Here is a 14,217-nt window from a genome sequence, read left to right as displayed (position 1 = left end):
TCCTTGGACTCCTATATTATCAAAAGAAACTAAGAAAAAGACAGCCAGTTTTGGTCACAAATTTTAAACTTTAAAAAATATATAAATGCGTATATGTGTGTGTGTATATATATAATCTATTCCTGATACAAAATGCAAAGCATGATGTTGATGAAGCAGTAAACAATTTCTCTCAAAACACTATAGTGTGATGCAGTCTTATTGCACTCTGCGTAAATAATAACTATTTATTACCTGCCTCTCCTTGCAGCACAATATAGTTAAAACAGTGAAGTACAACAAAGTGCTATTAAAATACATATAACAAAAAATAAACAGGGCAAATGCAGCTTAAAATGTACTGAGAAAATGTAGGTGAAAATTCGCAATGTAAAGGTCATGCCACAGTCAAATGAGTGAAATAAAATGATAATGACAATAATAATGGAAATGGGTTATTGCAGTGAGCAGAGTCTGTGCGCAGAGATGGGAAAAAACAGTCGCCCCAGAGGAGGAGCAATGGCTAGCGAAGACCTGCAAAGGGCCTCACTGGGAAATCCTGGGCCAACTTCAAGAAAGGCCGAGCATCCCAAAAGTGGGCCCTCCAGAAGATTTGGACTCCAACTCCCAGAAGCCCTAGTCAGCATGTCAAATGCCCAGGAATTTTTGGAGTTTAAGTTCCGAACAGCGGAGGGGGGGAGGGAGGCAGGTTTTGCTGCCCTACGCTGAGGAGCTTTATTTACTCTGGGACCCCCAGGCAGGAATCTGCCAGGCTCTGAAGCTGCAATGCCATTCAATGCCAATCAAGGTGGCCAATTACAACAGTCATACTTTCCTCAAACAGACCAGGGTTCTTTCTCCCACCCTGGACATTATTCCACAGGTATAGAAACTCCAATTGCCTAGTTTTCAACAGACCTCACAACCTCTGAGGATGCCTGCCATAGATGTGGGTGAAACGTCAGGAGAGCATGCTTCTGGAACATGCCCATACAGCCAGGAAAATTCACAGCAGCCCTGTTTCTTCATACTGCTTCCCTCCCCTTTACCTTCCTTTTCCCCTTCTCCTTCTCTCGTCCGCGGGTCTCTCTGAGGGAGTTCGAGGATAAGCAGGAGAAGTCCGCCATCTTGCCCGCGGCGCCGGCGTACACGCGCGCTGCGTGAACGCGATGACGCCACCGCGCTCGCCTAGCCCCGCCCCCGGCCCCGCCCCTCCGCCGCTGGAAAAGAGAAGAGAGAAAAAAAACTTTTTTTTTTAATTGAGGAATCAACAGCCGCCATCTTGTCGCGGAGGAGCCGGACGAAGCGCGTCGCCGCCGCCGCCACCGCCGAGGCCGAGGCCTGGACCTTCCTTCCCGGGGCGCGAAGAGGAGGGCGCCGCTGCCTCCGAGGAAGCGAGGGAGGCAGGAGAGAGGGCCCGGCCTGGTCCGGTCCTCGCGGGGCCCGGCCGGCCAGCAAGCTAGCCAAGCTAGGCCCGGAGCCTGCGGGAGAGAAGGGGAAGGCGGCGGTGATGAGGGAGGAGCGGCGGCTGCTGCTGCTGAGGCGGCGGCGGAGGCGGCGCTGGTCCTGGGGCCTCTCCGCGCGGCCCTGAGCGGCGCCTGCCCGCGCTCCCTGCCTCCTCCTCCGCCACGGCGGGCCCCGGGAGGCGGCGGAGGCCCAGGCGGAGGCCGAGGCCATGGCGGAGAACTTGCTGGACGGGCCGCCCAACGCCAAGCGGGCCAAGCTCAACTCGCCGGGCTTCCCGGGCCCGGACCCTAGCGGTGAGCCCTCGGGAGGGAGGCCGGGAAGAGGCAGGCCGGGCTCTGGCTCTCGCTGAGGGTTTTCTGACAGCCTCATCGCACAAGAGCAGGCCTGGGCACGGTTGGGCCTTAAGCGGCTGAGGGGGAAAAGGAAGGGGCCTGAGGCGGTGGGGAATGGTGGGAGCTGAAGTCCAAAACACCCGAAGGGAGGGCCCAACTTTGCCCAGGCCTGCTCTAGAGCATGGATCCACTTTAAACCTGATTTCTCTCTCCTGAAGAATTCTGGGGTTTGTAGTTCTGTGAGGCCCAAGACCTGTCAAGGCCCCACCCTAAACTACAAGCCCCAGAATTCTGCAGGAGGCAGAAACTAGATTTAAAGTGGACCCATGCTCTAATGCAGGCCTGGGCAAACTTTGGGACTTCAGCTCCCACAATTCAGAATGGAGAACTGTTTATTTTTGTTATATGTATGTTCATTGTACTTTGTTTTAACTATACTGCACTGCAAGGAGAGGCGGGTAATAAATAGTTATTTTTTTACATAGAGTGCAGTAAGACTCCATCACACTATAGATCAGGCATGGGCAGACTTGGATCCTCTAGGTGTTTTGGACTATTACTCCCACAATTCAGAATGGGAGACACCACTGGAGACCTGTTTATTTTTGTTTCATGTATGTTAATAGCACTTTGTTGTGCTTTGTTTTAACTATATTGCACTGCAAGGAGAGGCGGGTAATAAATATTATTTATGCCAGAATGCAATAAGATTCCATTACACTATAGATTAGGCATGGGCAAACCGGGACCCTCTAGGTGTTTTGGAATTAAACTCCCACAATTCAGAATGAAAGACGCCACTGAAAACCTGATTATATTTGTTATATGCATAATAATAGCACTTTGTTGTACTTTGTTTTAACTATATTGCACTGCAAGGAGAGGTGGGTGATAAATAGTTATTATTTACACAGAGTGCAGTAAGACTCCCATCACATTGAAGATCAGACGTAGGCAAACTTGGACCCTCTAGATGCTTTGGATTTCAACTCCCACAATTCCTAACAGCCTCAGATCCCTTTCCTTTTCTGCTTAAGAGGCTGAGGGGGGAAAGGAAAGGGCCTGATGCTGTTAGGAATTGTGGGAGTTGAAGTCCAAAACACCTGGAGGGCTGAAGTTTGCCCATGCCTGCTCTAGTGTGATGAGGTCCTGGAGGTTCCTCCATTGCAGCTTGGGCTTCATGCACTTGCCTTGCAGTCTTCACTCCCTACTTTTATCTCTGCGCTTTATGCTTCTCCTGAGAAAGAGTGCACCTTTGTTTCACTCCTGGCACTTTCTGCACAGATAGATAGCCCCGATGCACCATAAGAAGAAATGACTCTGTCAGGCAGAGGTTTACTTTACATGTCATGCTCAAGACGCTGTTCTGCTTGCTTTTTGGCCTTTTGGCAGCCCTCAGTGGCCTGGTCTGCCTTTTTGGCCATTCGTAAGCCATCTCTGGCCATATTTTGTGTCACTCTGTGTGGTAGAGGCTCCTTCATTTGTGGCTTTGAAGCAGAGGTTGGATGGCTATCTGTCAGGGGTGCTTTGAATTTGATCTTCCTGCTTGTTGACAGAATGGGGTTGGACTGGATGGCCCATGAGGTCTCTTCCAACTCTGTGATTCTATGACTTGGAGCCTGAGCTTCTAAGGCTTGCACTTCTACTAGCCCTTTCTTTCCAATGGGCAAGCAGTGTCAACCAGAGGATGCTCTGCAGACTGCGGTTCTGCCTGCTCTGCTTCTGGGGCCCCTTGTCTTTCTGCCTAGAGGCTAAGCAGGCATGGACTTGGAGGGCCCAAGTTTGCCCATGCCTGGGCTAAAGGGTTTCCAGAAAAGAAAGATCAGTGGTTTGCCTGTGTGTTTGCAAGCTGGACGAGCCCTGCCATCACAGAAGGAAAGAGAAGACCAGCCCCTTCACAGAGGCTTGGCAAGCGTCTGGCCTTCTCTTTCTTTCAGCAATGGTAGGGCTCTCCTTGCCTTGGAGGAGGACGCCTGAGCGGCGGGACCAAGGGAAGAACGGGACCATTTGTGTGTGTTAATTGTTCTTCTTGTCTGTCACTCTTGCAGATTTTGGATCCTTTTTCAACTTGGAGAATGACCTCCCCGATGAGCTGATCTCAAACGGAGACCTGGGCCTTTTGAGCAACAGCAGCAGCAGTGGAAGCCTGGTCCCGGATGCAGCCTCCAAACACAAGCAGCTGTCTGAACTGTTGAGGGGCGGCGTGAGTGCAGTGGGGGGCCCGGTCCCGCAGGGGGTCGGGGGCCCAGCACAGGGGCAGCCCAACTCTGGACTCGGCGGCGGCCTGGGAGCCATGGGCAAGAGCCCCCTGGGACCTGGGGAGGCCAAGCCATCCTCGGCGGCCCCACAACAAGCCATGGGTGCCCAGAAGCAGCAGCAGGCTGGCATGGTGGCCGGCAGCCCTGCCTCCTCCGCCGCCCAGGCTGCTGCGGGCGGAGGGATGCACCTGAACGCAAACTTTGGCCAGGCCCTCCCAGGGCTCCTCAATAACAACAGCTCCGGCCACGGACTCCTGGGCCCAGCCCAGCAAGGACAAGGGCAGGTGATGAATGGGTCCCTGGGGGCGGCCGGAAGAGGAGGACGTGGTGGCGCCGGCATGCAGTACTCGGCCGCCGGGATGCAGGGCAGCGCGGGCAACGTCCTGGCAGAAGCCTTGGCGCAGGTGTCCCCCCAAATGGCGGCCCACGCGGGCCTCAACGCCTCCCAGGCTGTATCCATGGCAAAAGTAGGTGGCTTGTGGCGAAGAGGGAGGGGATGGGCGCCCTTGTGGTTATCTGTGCGGGAAGGCTCTTAGGTATATGCTGACCTAGCCCCTATTTGGGAAATGGGCTCTTGCAGAACTCTGTTAGGATTTCTGTGTCAAGAAGCATTTGTGCCTCTGCCAGGGAAAGATGCCGCTCTCAAGCAGTGCATAACATGGGACCTCAAAACCTAGATGCTCCAGTGTGCATTTAATGGTTAGGCCCCTGTCTATGAATGCACATCCCAAACTGGCCATTACAGTGATCTCAGTACTTTACCCCAGCCTCAGCACTTTTTTGCACAAGTCCGTGCCCAGCCCTCTCCAATTTCTGATATTGCCCACCTTACTCCTGGTTCTCTTTGTTTGTTATTGATGTTTGTTTTGATTTATTTAAAATTGTTGTTTTTATATTCTGCTGTTTTTAATTGCTTAGTCTGATTGTTATATGTGTATTATATTTTAAATTGTATTTTTAGTTTGTAAATTTTGTTTTACTGGGCCTGGTTACGTTTGTGAGCCTCCCAAGTCCCCTCAGGGAGATGATGGCGGGATATAAAAATGAAGTAGTTATTATTATCGAGTGGGGGGTGGTGTTGCCTGGGGCCTTAACAGGATACCTCTAAAAGTTGATAAAGCCTTACTGGCCTTTCATTTCTACAGGGAACCTACCTACTTTCCCTCACATGTTGTAGAGACTAACTGTCTGAGTCCTTGTTGGACTGTTTTTAGGTGAGGAGAGGGTTTCGGCCTGGGAAGGTCTGGACAGAATGCCATTATCTCTGAAAGAGAAAGGTTTTGTGTCCCCTCCATGGGGCAGGGTGAGGTGGTTCTTTGTGTGAACTTGGGATAGCAGTAATGCATCAAAATATGTGCAAGTCTGGGTTTTGTGGTTCTGGAAAAATAGGAAATAGCAGCATGTACACCAGAATGTGTTTAAAACAAAGATCTGGAATAAGAGCAGCCGGACTTCTGTGTGTGAATGCCAGAGGATGAGCTCAGGGTACTCTTGGAGGGTTGGGGGTGAGCTGGTGTCTTTTGCGAAAAAGCGGATACGTTATTAAGCTTTTGACTAAATGAGCTTTGAGTCAGGGGCTAGTGTTACTGTCTTGATGGTGGTTCATGGGCCTTGGCTGCCATTGCATCCAGTAGCAATGCTTTCCTTCTGAAGCTTGAAAGAATGCTGGGGACAGACGACTGCTAGGAGCTTAGCATAGTGTATCAACTTTGTGAATCTTCTTACTGTAGGACACGTGTGTTTTTCCTGTGGGCCTCGCATTCATTGCTGGAGCACTGCCTCTGTGTGCGACAGTAGGCCATGCCTCGCAGAGGGGGGTTTGAGTGGCAGCCCAGTGGCAACATGCAGCCTTTTCCTTTTGAAAGCAACTGGCTCCCAGTAGCCGGAGCTATTGGTGATCCCGTTCTCTAAATACATGTTGCAGGACCCAGGGATTCCTAGAAAGACACATATTGATCACACCTGTGAATAACCAAATCCTGCAAATGTGGAGGGCCAGATGCAGTTAATGAACAAGGTGCATGGGTGTTTCTTGAGCACTAAGGCAGTTTCAAGAGATATTTTGAAGTTTTCTCACATGAACAGTGAGTGCCTCAAGGCAATCAACCCTACAAAGGCAGAAATGTGGGCCCTTCTCTCATTCCCTCTGTGTTTCGCTGTCCCTGACCCCCCAGTTGTATTAACATTCCTCCTAGCTCTCAGATACATGAAGGGCGGTCTTTGGGGTTTAGAGGGCAGTGCTGATTTTCCTGCTGTCCAGATCAGTGTTTCAGTCAAGTGCAAGGCACTCACTGCCACCCCCTCCCTTTGCTTCCAGATGGGGATGGCCAGCAACCCAGGGCCCTTTGGCCAGGCGTTTGGTCAGACGACCGGAGGGCAGCAATTGGGAGCAGCCGGAGTCAGCCCTTCTTTACCGAACAAGCCTGGCCTGGCCAGCAGCCTCTCCCCCTTCCCTCCTGACATCAAGAGCGTGTCTGTGACCAGTGTGCCAAATATGGTGAGTGCCCTCAGCCGGGCCAGCCCTTCTTGATGCTTCTTCTGCCAATTAAACTCTATTGGAAATGAAAAGGGATGCCTTTGTGAAAGGTTGAGTTGCTTTCCTTTCCCTCGCCTTGGAAGCTCTTCTTCCTGGAAGGGCAGCTATGTCCAGGCTTTATGACGCAGAGACGCATTGCTTCTCTCCCCCTGCAGATGCCGGGCCAAGTGCAGCAGCAAGTGGGCCTTGTCCCAGCGCAGGCCATGGCCGCGGGGCCCACCGCTGATCCAGAGAAACGCAAGCTGATCCAGCAGCAATTGGTCCTGCTGCTCCACGCTCACAAGTGCCAGCGGCGGGAGCAGGCCAACGGGGAAGTGCGGGCCTGTGCCCTGCCCCACTGCCGGACCATGAAGAACGTCCTCAACCACATGACCCACTGCCAGGCGGGAAAGGCCTGTCAAGGTAAGCCCTTCCCTCATGTGGCTGGAGCGGATGGAATCCTCCTGGACGCGTGAAGGCAAGCCCCTTGTTTGCAGTGAAGGCTCCCCGCTTTTGGGGCAGGTGGACCCTGGGGTTTTCTTTTCTGAAGAATCTCACTTTGGATGAGGAAGTGCCTTCTTTCTCTCCAGCTTCAAAAAAGGCAAAGGTTTGAGGGAAACTGCTGTGACGAGAGCCCGCTCTTGGGGTTGGCTCAGCAGGAGACCCTCCGAGGCATGTGGTTTTTGATTATGAGTGTCCATTGGCCACTGATAACCTGTGGAGTGGTGTTTGGCCTGCTCCCTGTTGCTCAGTGAGCCCTCCTCCCTGGTCTTTTGATGGCTGATGGTGTATCAGAAGATAAATCTTTGGATGTCCCAATGCAAAGGGACAGCTGTCCCAGGCCTAATCTTTAGGCCAGGGTATTGCCTTCCCCTGAGGCTCAGGGAACTGTCTCCAAGCACCTGTAATGATAGCTTGGGGGTACAGTCCCAGGAGAAAACCTCAGGGGAGTTCCGGCTCCAGTGTGCAGCATCTTAGACCCATAGTAGATCAAATGTGGCCAGGAAAGCCTTGAGGACATCTTTGTCAAAGTCTCTCTCAGGCCTTGAACCATTGCTAATCTTTGGGGGGCCCGGAGCCTCCGCCATATGGGAGACCTTGAGGAACTCCCAGTTCGCCCTAGTTTCTCTCAGCCCCCTCCCATAAAAGAGAGAAAAAGAAAAGTGGCCAGGAGGGGCCACTGAGACTGGTGGATTTTGGTGCTTTGGAGATGTTCTCTGGCCGAATGGTTGCCTCTTGGGTGGCAGAGTCTGCCGCTTCTGATCCAGAGGCTTCCTCCATATGCTTAACTCCTACTCCTGGGTTCTTCCCATTGGCTCAGGTGAAACTGCAAACCCAATCCCTGTGCTGTCCAATTTCAAGAGAAGGAGGAACCCTAAGAGTAGTTTTTTTTTCAATTTCCTTTCATGGCGCAGATGCCTTTAAGCGCATATTTGCTTCCTTGGAGTTTTAGGTTGTGTTTAAAAAGTGTGACTTGCAAATTACTGATGCATTTGTGATGCATTAATGCCAGGATAGTTCAGGCCTTTCTAGCTGAGGGCAGGAGGTACCCTCTGCTGTTCGCTTTCTTGGCACTTTCCCTGCGACACCATGAATGAAGCCAGTGCTGCTCCCTCACTCAAGGGCTGCAGGGTCGGGGCAGGGCATTGCTCCCATTGGCCCCTGGAAGCCTGAGGCCACGCCTTCTTCTCTTCCTCCCCAGTGGCGCATTGTGCATCATCCCGCCAGATCATATCCCACTGGAAGAACTGCACGCGGCACGACTGCCCTGTCTGCCTCCCGCTGAAGAATGCCAGTGACAAGAGGAACCAGCAGCGTAAGTGACTGTGCCGCAGAGGAAATGGAAAGACCCCTCAGTGGCAGTGTGCATTTCTTCTTGGTGTGCTTCTGCCCTGAAAGAGATGGCACAAGCACCTGAAAGAGATGGCTGCTTCCTGCCCGGTTCCCTGGTCTAACCGGCCTGGTCTCCCTCTCTCCCTGGCAGCGCTCCTGGGGTCACCGGTGGCAGGGATGCAGAACTCGGTGGCCTCCGGCGCAGGACAGACAGCAGCAGCGCCCCTCAGCAACCCCAACCCCATTGACCCCAGCTCCATGCAACGCGCCTATGCAGCCCTGGGCCTTCCCTATGGCAACCAGCCTCAGGTCCCTCTGCAGCCGCAGGTCCAAGGCCAGCAGCCCACCTCCCAGCCACAGGCCCCCCATCCACAGATGAGAACCATGAACGTGCTGGGTAAGTAAGTGGGGACCTGCTTCTGGGGCCCAAGGGATCACTGTGTGTGAGGATGTTACTTCGGTCTGGGCCTCTTAGAGGAACCTTTGAATGGCCATGTCGTGAAAGGATGCATGTCTAAAAAGCGTGTCACCAGCATGAAAAGTGTGGAAACCTCTGTTATCAACGGCATATCCAAAGAGTCATTCTGGTTCAGATCTCCCAGTGCTTGTGGGTGTTCCTAGCTCCTGTCTTTGTTCAGATCTGTGAGTGGCACTTGCACAGAAATAAACTGATCCTAAAGTGCCCACATGACTGTCAACAGAGTGCTTTGACAGGTTTCCCCTTTGCCCTAATGAGGACTGCTCTTCTCCCAAAGGAGCCAATCCCATGAACCTTCCTACCGCGGGAATCACGGAGCAAGCACCCGGCATGATCCCTGAGGCGGCGCTTCCTGCTTCTCTAGGGGCGGCAGCAAAGTAAGGCTCGCTTCAGATATCCTCAGATATTCCCAGCAGTAGCAGCAGAAGTCCCCAATCATGTATTTGGTGGTGATTCCTTCGCGTGATTCCCCTTTTCCCAAATCACTCCCTTGTCCTTGCTTTCTGATTACTCTTCTGCAGCTGTTTTTCATTGCCTCTGCTCATTGCCTCCCCCCCTCCCCAGTTATTTGACCACTGTCCTTAACAGTGAAAGCAGGGACTTATTTGGGGCTTCCATCATTGGCTTTTCTTTAGCCCCCTGATGAGTGACGGCACAAATTCGGGGAATGCTGGGAACCTCAGCGGCACGATCACCACTGCAGCTCCTGCTTCTGGCTCCGGGGCAAGGAAGACCTGGCATGAACACGTCACGCAGGACCTGCGCAACCACTTGGTCCACAAGCTGTGAGTGTGGATTTGGGGGCTGGGATTGGCCTACAGGGAATGGATTCCATGCCGGAAGGACAGGCCCCCCACCCATTCATTTCTTCTACTTCCCATTGCCTCTCATTGTCCTTGTCTCCCTTCCTCAGTTATTCTAGCACCTCCTCTGACTAAGTGACATGGAAGGCTGCATTTGGGTTTTAGAGGCTTGGTGTTTTGACACAAAAACCCTGTGTGATAGTGGATTTATGCCAGCCTTTCTAGGGAGCTTCACATCTGTTCTGTTTATAGGGTGCAAGCCATCTTTCCGACTCCCGACCCAGCAGCTCTGAAGGACCGCCGAATGGAGAACCTGGTGGCTTATGCCAGGAAAGTGGAAGGGGATATGTATGAATCGGCAAACAGCCGGGTATGTCCTCTCTTCATAAAGTATAATATTTATTTTCTAAATTTTTACCCCGCTCTTTTCACCCTGAAGGGGACTCAGAGCAGCTTACAGTTTGGCCACTTCAGTGCCACATTGCAAATACACAGTACAGTAGAGTCTCACTTATCCAACACTCGCTTATCCAACGTTCTGGATTATCCAACACATTTTTGTAGTCAATGTTTTCAATATATCGTGATATTTTGGTGCTAAATTCATAAATACAGTAATTACTACATAGCATTACTGCGTATTGAACTACTTTTTCTGCCAAATTTGTTGTATAACATGATGTTTTGGTGCTTCATTTGTAAAATCATAACCTAATTTGATGTTTAATAGGCTTTTCCTTAATGCCTCCTTCTTATCCAACATATTCGCTTATCCAACGTTCTGCCGGCCCGTTTATGTTGGATAAGTGAGACTCTACTGTATATAAATATAATGCAATACAAAGTCAGTGGCACCAAGCCAAGCCCGGTTTGAGCACTAAGTTGATGGTCAAAGGAAGGGGGGGCTGTTTGATAAAATTCCCCAGTACTGTAGCACAGTTGTTGTTGTTGTTGTTGTTGTTATTATTATTATTATTATGTAATGTAATTACTGGAGTATTATTATTATTACTATTATTGAAACTGCCATCTGGCAAAGAGCCTGGTTTCTGAAGGCATCTGCCTCATGGGCTCTTCTGTTCCACTCAGTGGCCCAGATGTCCATTATAGTTTTAATGGTTTTAATCTACAGTTGTATGTATTTTATTTAGATATGTGATATATTTTTATATATATGTAAGGCATTGAATTTTGCCATTATGTTGTAAACTGCTTTGAGTCCCCCCAGGTGTGAGAAAAGCGGTATAGAAATACAGTTAATAATAATAATAATAATAATAATAATAATAATAATAATAATCCCAGATCAGATTTCTAGGTCCCTGACTGAACCCGCTCTTCGTCTGAGGGTCTCTTGGCTCATTTCTCCGGTGTTCTCCTTCCAGGACGAGTATTACCATTTGTTGGCAGAGAAGATTTATAAGATCCAGAAGGAGCTGGAAGAGAAGCGGCGGTCACGTTTGCACAAGCAAGGGATATTGGGCAACCAGCCGGCCTTACAGACCCCGGGAGCCCAGCCCCCTGGCCTCTCCCAGGTGACGGCGGTAGCCCTGGGGCAGACACAGCCCGCCAGGCCCCCCAGTAAGTAGTATTATGTTTATTCATACCCTGCTTTTCTTTCCAGAAGCAAACTCGAATACGGATTACAGTGGCGGGGAAAGGGGCTCCTGGGAATGTTCTGTGCCCCTCACACAGGTTACATGGGTAAAAGAAGTGTCTGGTGGAGACAGATATGCAAAAAAGGTGGAATAAGGACACACCTTTCACCAGTGAGGGAGGCCTGTATGACGGTGTAAAGTGTTAACTCAGCACGCCCAATTTAATGCCCTTTGAATTGGTTAGAACACAAGTCCCATCATCACAATGCTCCTGCTGAAGGGGGGGATGATAAGAGCTGTGGTCGGTGCCCAACATTCAGGGTGGTCAGAAGTGCATGGGCCTCACCTTGTCTCTTCGCAGGCAATGCCTTTTCCCAATTGCCAGAACTGTCTTTTTTTAAGTTGATGTAATGGTTTGTTAGTTAGCTCAGTGAATCACCCCTCTCCAAACCTCCTGCAGATGGCCCTGTGTCCTCCGTGCCAAATGTCCCTGTGAGCCGCATGCAAGTCTCTCAAGGTATGACTTATGAGGCATTTCATTTGGCTTCCCCCAACCTTTTGCTGTGGGGATTCAGTTTTTCAGGTGGGTGGATAGTTCTGCCCACATTTCTGTTACTGTTGGGTTTGCATTGCCTCGATTTGCCCAGTGGCTCCAAACCCCTGCGTTTTGCTGTGGCCTGAACTGGGACAGAGGCCTTTCATCTTGTGTGATTTGCCACTGACAAATGGTTCTGGGGATGTGTTTTGCGGGAGAGAATCAATGTTGCCCTCTCTTTCCATAGGGAACGTCCAGATGCCCCCGGCCTCAATGGGACCGCGAGCTGCTTCCCCCATGAACCATCCCGTCCAGATGAACAACATGGGCTCCGTTTCAGCAGTATGTATTTGCTGCTTTCCCACTCTGCTTTGCTTAAGGTTCACATGTCAATTGCCTTATAACTCTTCCATGTTTTGCTGCATTTGAATCCTGGAGAAGTGGTTTCCCCTGAAATTCTTCTGGGGCAGAAGCCATGCTCTCTGTCACTTCCGCTCCAATCATTGACCCAAACATCCTCTGCTGTGGGCCACACTGGCGCCCGCCCTTTGTCTTTGTTACTAACATCACGGAGACTGTGGGCACAAGGCGAGGAGGAACAGGCTTTGGTCTTGTGTTTTTGGCTATGAGGCATGTTTTTCTCCTTGGAACTCTGTGCCCAGACCCTTATGGCACCTGCCTGCTTCTGTTTCCCAGATGGCCCTGTCTCCTTCCCGGATGCCTCAGTCGCAGAGCATAATGGCAGCGCATGCCAACAGTCTAATGGGTCCAGCAGCCCCCCAGACCCAGTTCCTCGGTCAGAGCCAGTTCCCTGCCACATCCGGCGGAGCCCTCAGTGTCGCCATGGGGCAGGCCCAGGCAGGAGCCTCCTCGCAGGTAGGCCCACAGAGAAGTGGGAGTTAGTGCACTGAAGCAAGAGATCAGAGGGCAAGGGGGGCTGTCTGAGCTGCGGGCATGGCACATGTGTTAGGGCTAACTGTGTCCCCTCCACAGGGCCAGGCTCCAGCCGCTTCCCTCCCGGCCTCCGTCAGCATCCTGGGGCCATCGAGCGGCCAGCTTGCCTGTCCCTCCATCACGCAGCCGTCTCCCCTCCACCAGCCTGCGGCCCCTCTGCCCACAACTGCGGTCTCCATGCCTTCCTCGGTCCAGGGAATGATCCCTCCGCCCACAGCACCAGCGGCGCCTGCCCTACCGCTGCCTCCTTCGGGACAAGGTCCCTCGCCTGCACCCCCCTCGGCCCCCAACACCAGCGCCATGCAACTGCAGAGCATGCCTTCGGGACAGGCCCAGCCGGCGCCTCAGCCCCGGACCCCTGGGCAGCCCCCCTCTGTGCCAACGCCGCAGCCGCCGCCATCGTCACAGCCCCAGCCAGCCCAGGCTCCGGTGCTGCCTCAGGCACCCTCCAGTCCAGTGAGTACGCGGGAACCTTTCTGTTTGGCTTGAGGAGGAACAGCTGGGTTTGCCCCATTGCACAGACCGCCATCCGCTTACCTCTGACCTTGGTTGGCATAGAGATATTTGCCCCCTCCCAAACACATCGCTCCCTTGGTTGGAATCACGGTTCTGTCTTTAAGCCAAGAGCAGGGGGCTCCTGTTTGAATGGCTGCAGGAGCTGGTAGCTGTTGATGGATCTACTTTTGTAAAACCGTCTAAGTGTTGAGGTCACTCTGCGCTGGCTGTGAGGAAGTCATAGCATTTTCCTTAAAGGAGAGTAGGCCCCAATGAGGGGGTGAATTCCTGACAGCTGTTCATGGAAGGAGCCTTATGCTGAAGAGGAAGAGGCACTGGGGCTGCTGGGTACTTGGATGGGAGCTTCTCTGTTCAGGAGCCCCTTCCCTTTTTGACAGCTCTCTCAGGCTGCAGCGGGGAGTGTCGACAGCCGGGTGCCCAGCCCAGGTTCTGCTGCTGGTACAGACCTCGGGAACCAGCCGTTTGGGCATGAGGCGCCAGTGACGGAGGGGAAGTCCGAGGTGAAGGCCGAAAAAGCCAAGTCGGAATGCGGCGAAGCTCCGGTGGAGCCAAAACTCGAGGTAGGGGTGGGAGCTGGGGCTCTTTGCCTCGCTTATTGGGAAACTGAGCGGCATGGTGGTTTGCGGTGGAGAGGTGACCGTGGGCCTTGTCCTCTTTTCCAGCCAGAGGAAGAGGAGGCGGCGGCAGTAGTGAGGCCCACGCAAGCCAAAGAGGAACCCGGTGCGGATGAAGGCAAACAGGAGCCCATGGAAGTGGAAGGCAGGAAGCCGGAGGTGAAGGAGGAAGAGGACAGTGGAGGGAGCGGAGGCAGTGGCAACAGCTCTACTTCTCAGTCCACGTCTCCCTCTCAGCCACGGAAGAAGAGTGAGTCTCCTCTGCTGCCCCGTGGTCGGTTGGGGGGCGCAATTGCCTTCTGTGCCAGAGACAGGGAACTTGGTGGGGGCCACAG

General features: G+C 52.4%; 1 protein-coding gene across 1 annotated transcript in view; it reads left to right on the top strand.

The window, feature by feature from the left end:
* Positions 1-1,606: 1,606 nt before the first annotated feature.
* The window catches only part of crebbp (CREB binding protein), a 28,402-nt gene continuing 15,791 nt past the window's right edge, over positions 1,607-14,217 (top strand). Inside the window, exons 1-16 of the mRNA XM_062964379.1 lie at positions 1,607-1,739; positions 3,827-4,503; positions 6,354-6,533; positions 6,728-6,974; positions 8,254-8,367; positions 8,536-8,781; positions 9,140-9,239; positions 9,498-9,647; positions 9,918-10,035; positions 11,051-11,246; positions 11,724-11,780; positions 12,046-12,140; positions 12,495-12,674; positions 12,792-13,208; positions 13,646-13,828; positions 13,931-14,132. Of these exons, the coding sequence (XP_062820449.1) occupies positions 1,655-1,739; positions 3,827-4,503; positions 6,354-6,533; positions 6,728-6,974; positions 8,254-8,367; positions 8,536-8,781; positions 9,140-9,239; positions 9,498-9,647; positions 9,918-10,035; positions 11,051-11,246; positions 11,724-11,780; positions 12,046-12,140; positions 12,495-12,674; positions 12,792-13,208; positions 13,646-13,828; positions 13,931-14,132 (3,247 nt within the window). The 5' untranslated portion in view covers positions 1,607-1,654. The remainder of the gene's footprint in view (positions 1,740-3,826; positions 4,504-6,353; positions 6,534-6,727; positions 6,975-8,253; positions 8,368-8,535; positions 8,782-9,139; positions 9,240-9,497; positions 9,648-9,917; positions 10,036-11,050; positions 11,247-11,723; positions 11,781-12,045; positions 12,141-12,494; positions 12,675-12,791; positions 13,209-13,645; positions 13,829-13,930; positions 14,133-14,217) is intronic.

Source organism: Anolis carolinensis, unplaced genomic scaffold, assembly GCF_035594765.1.
Source record: "Anolis carolinensis isolate JA03-04 unplaced genomic scaffold, rAnoCar3.1.pri scaffold_13, whole genome shotgun sequence".
Lineage (NCBI taxonomy): Eukaryota > Metazoa > Chordata > Lepidosauria > Squamata > Dactyloidae > Anolis > Anolis carolinensis.
This window is presented reverse-complemented; position numbering and strand designations above follow the sequence as displayed.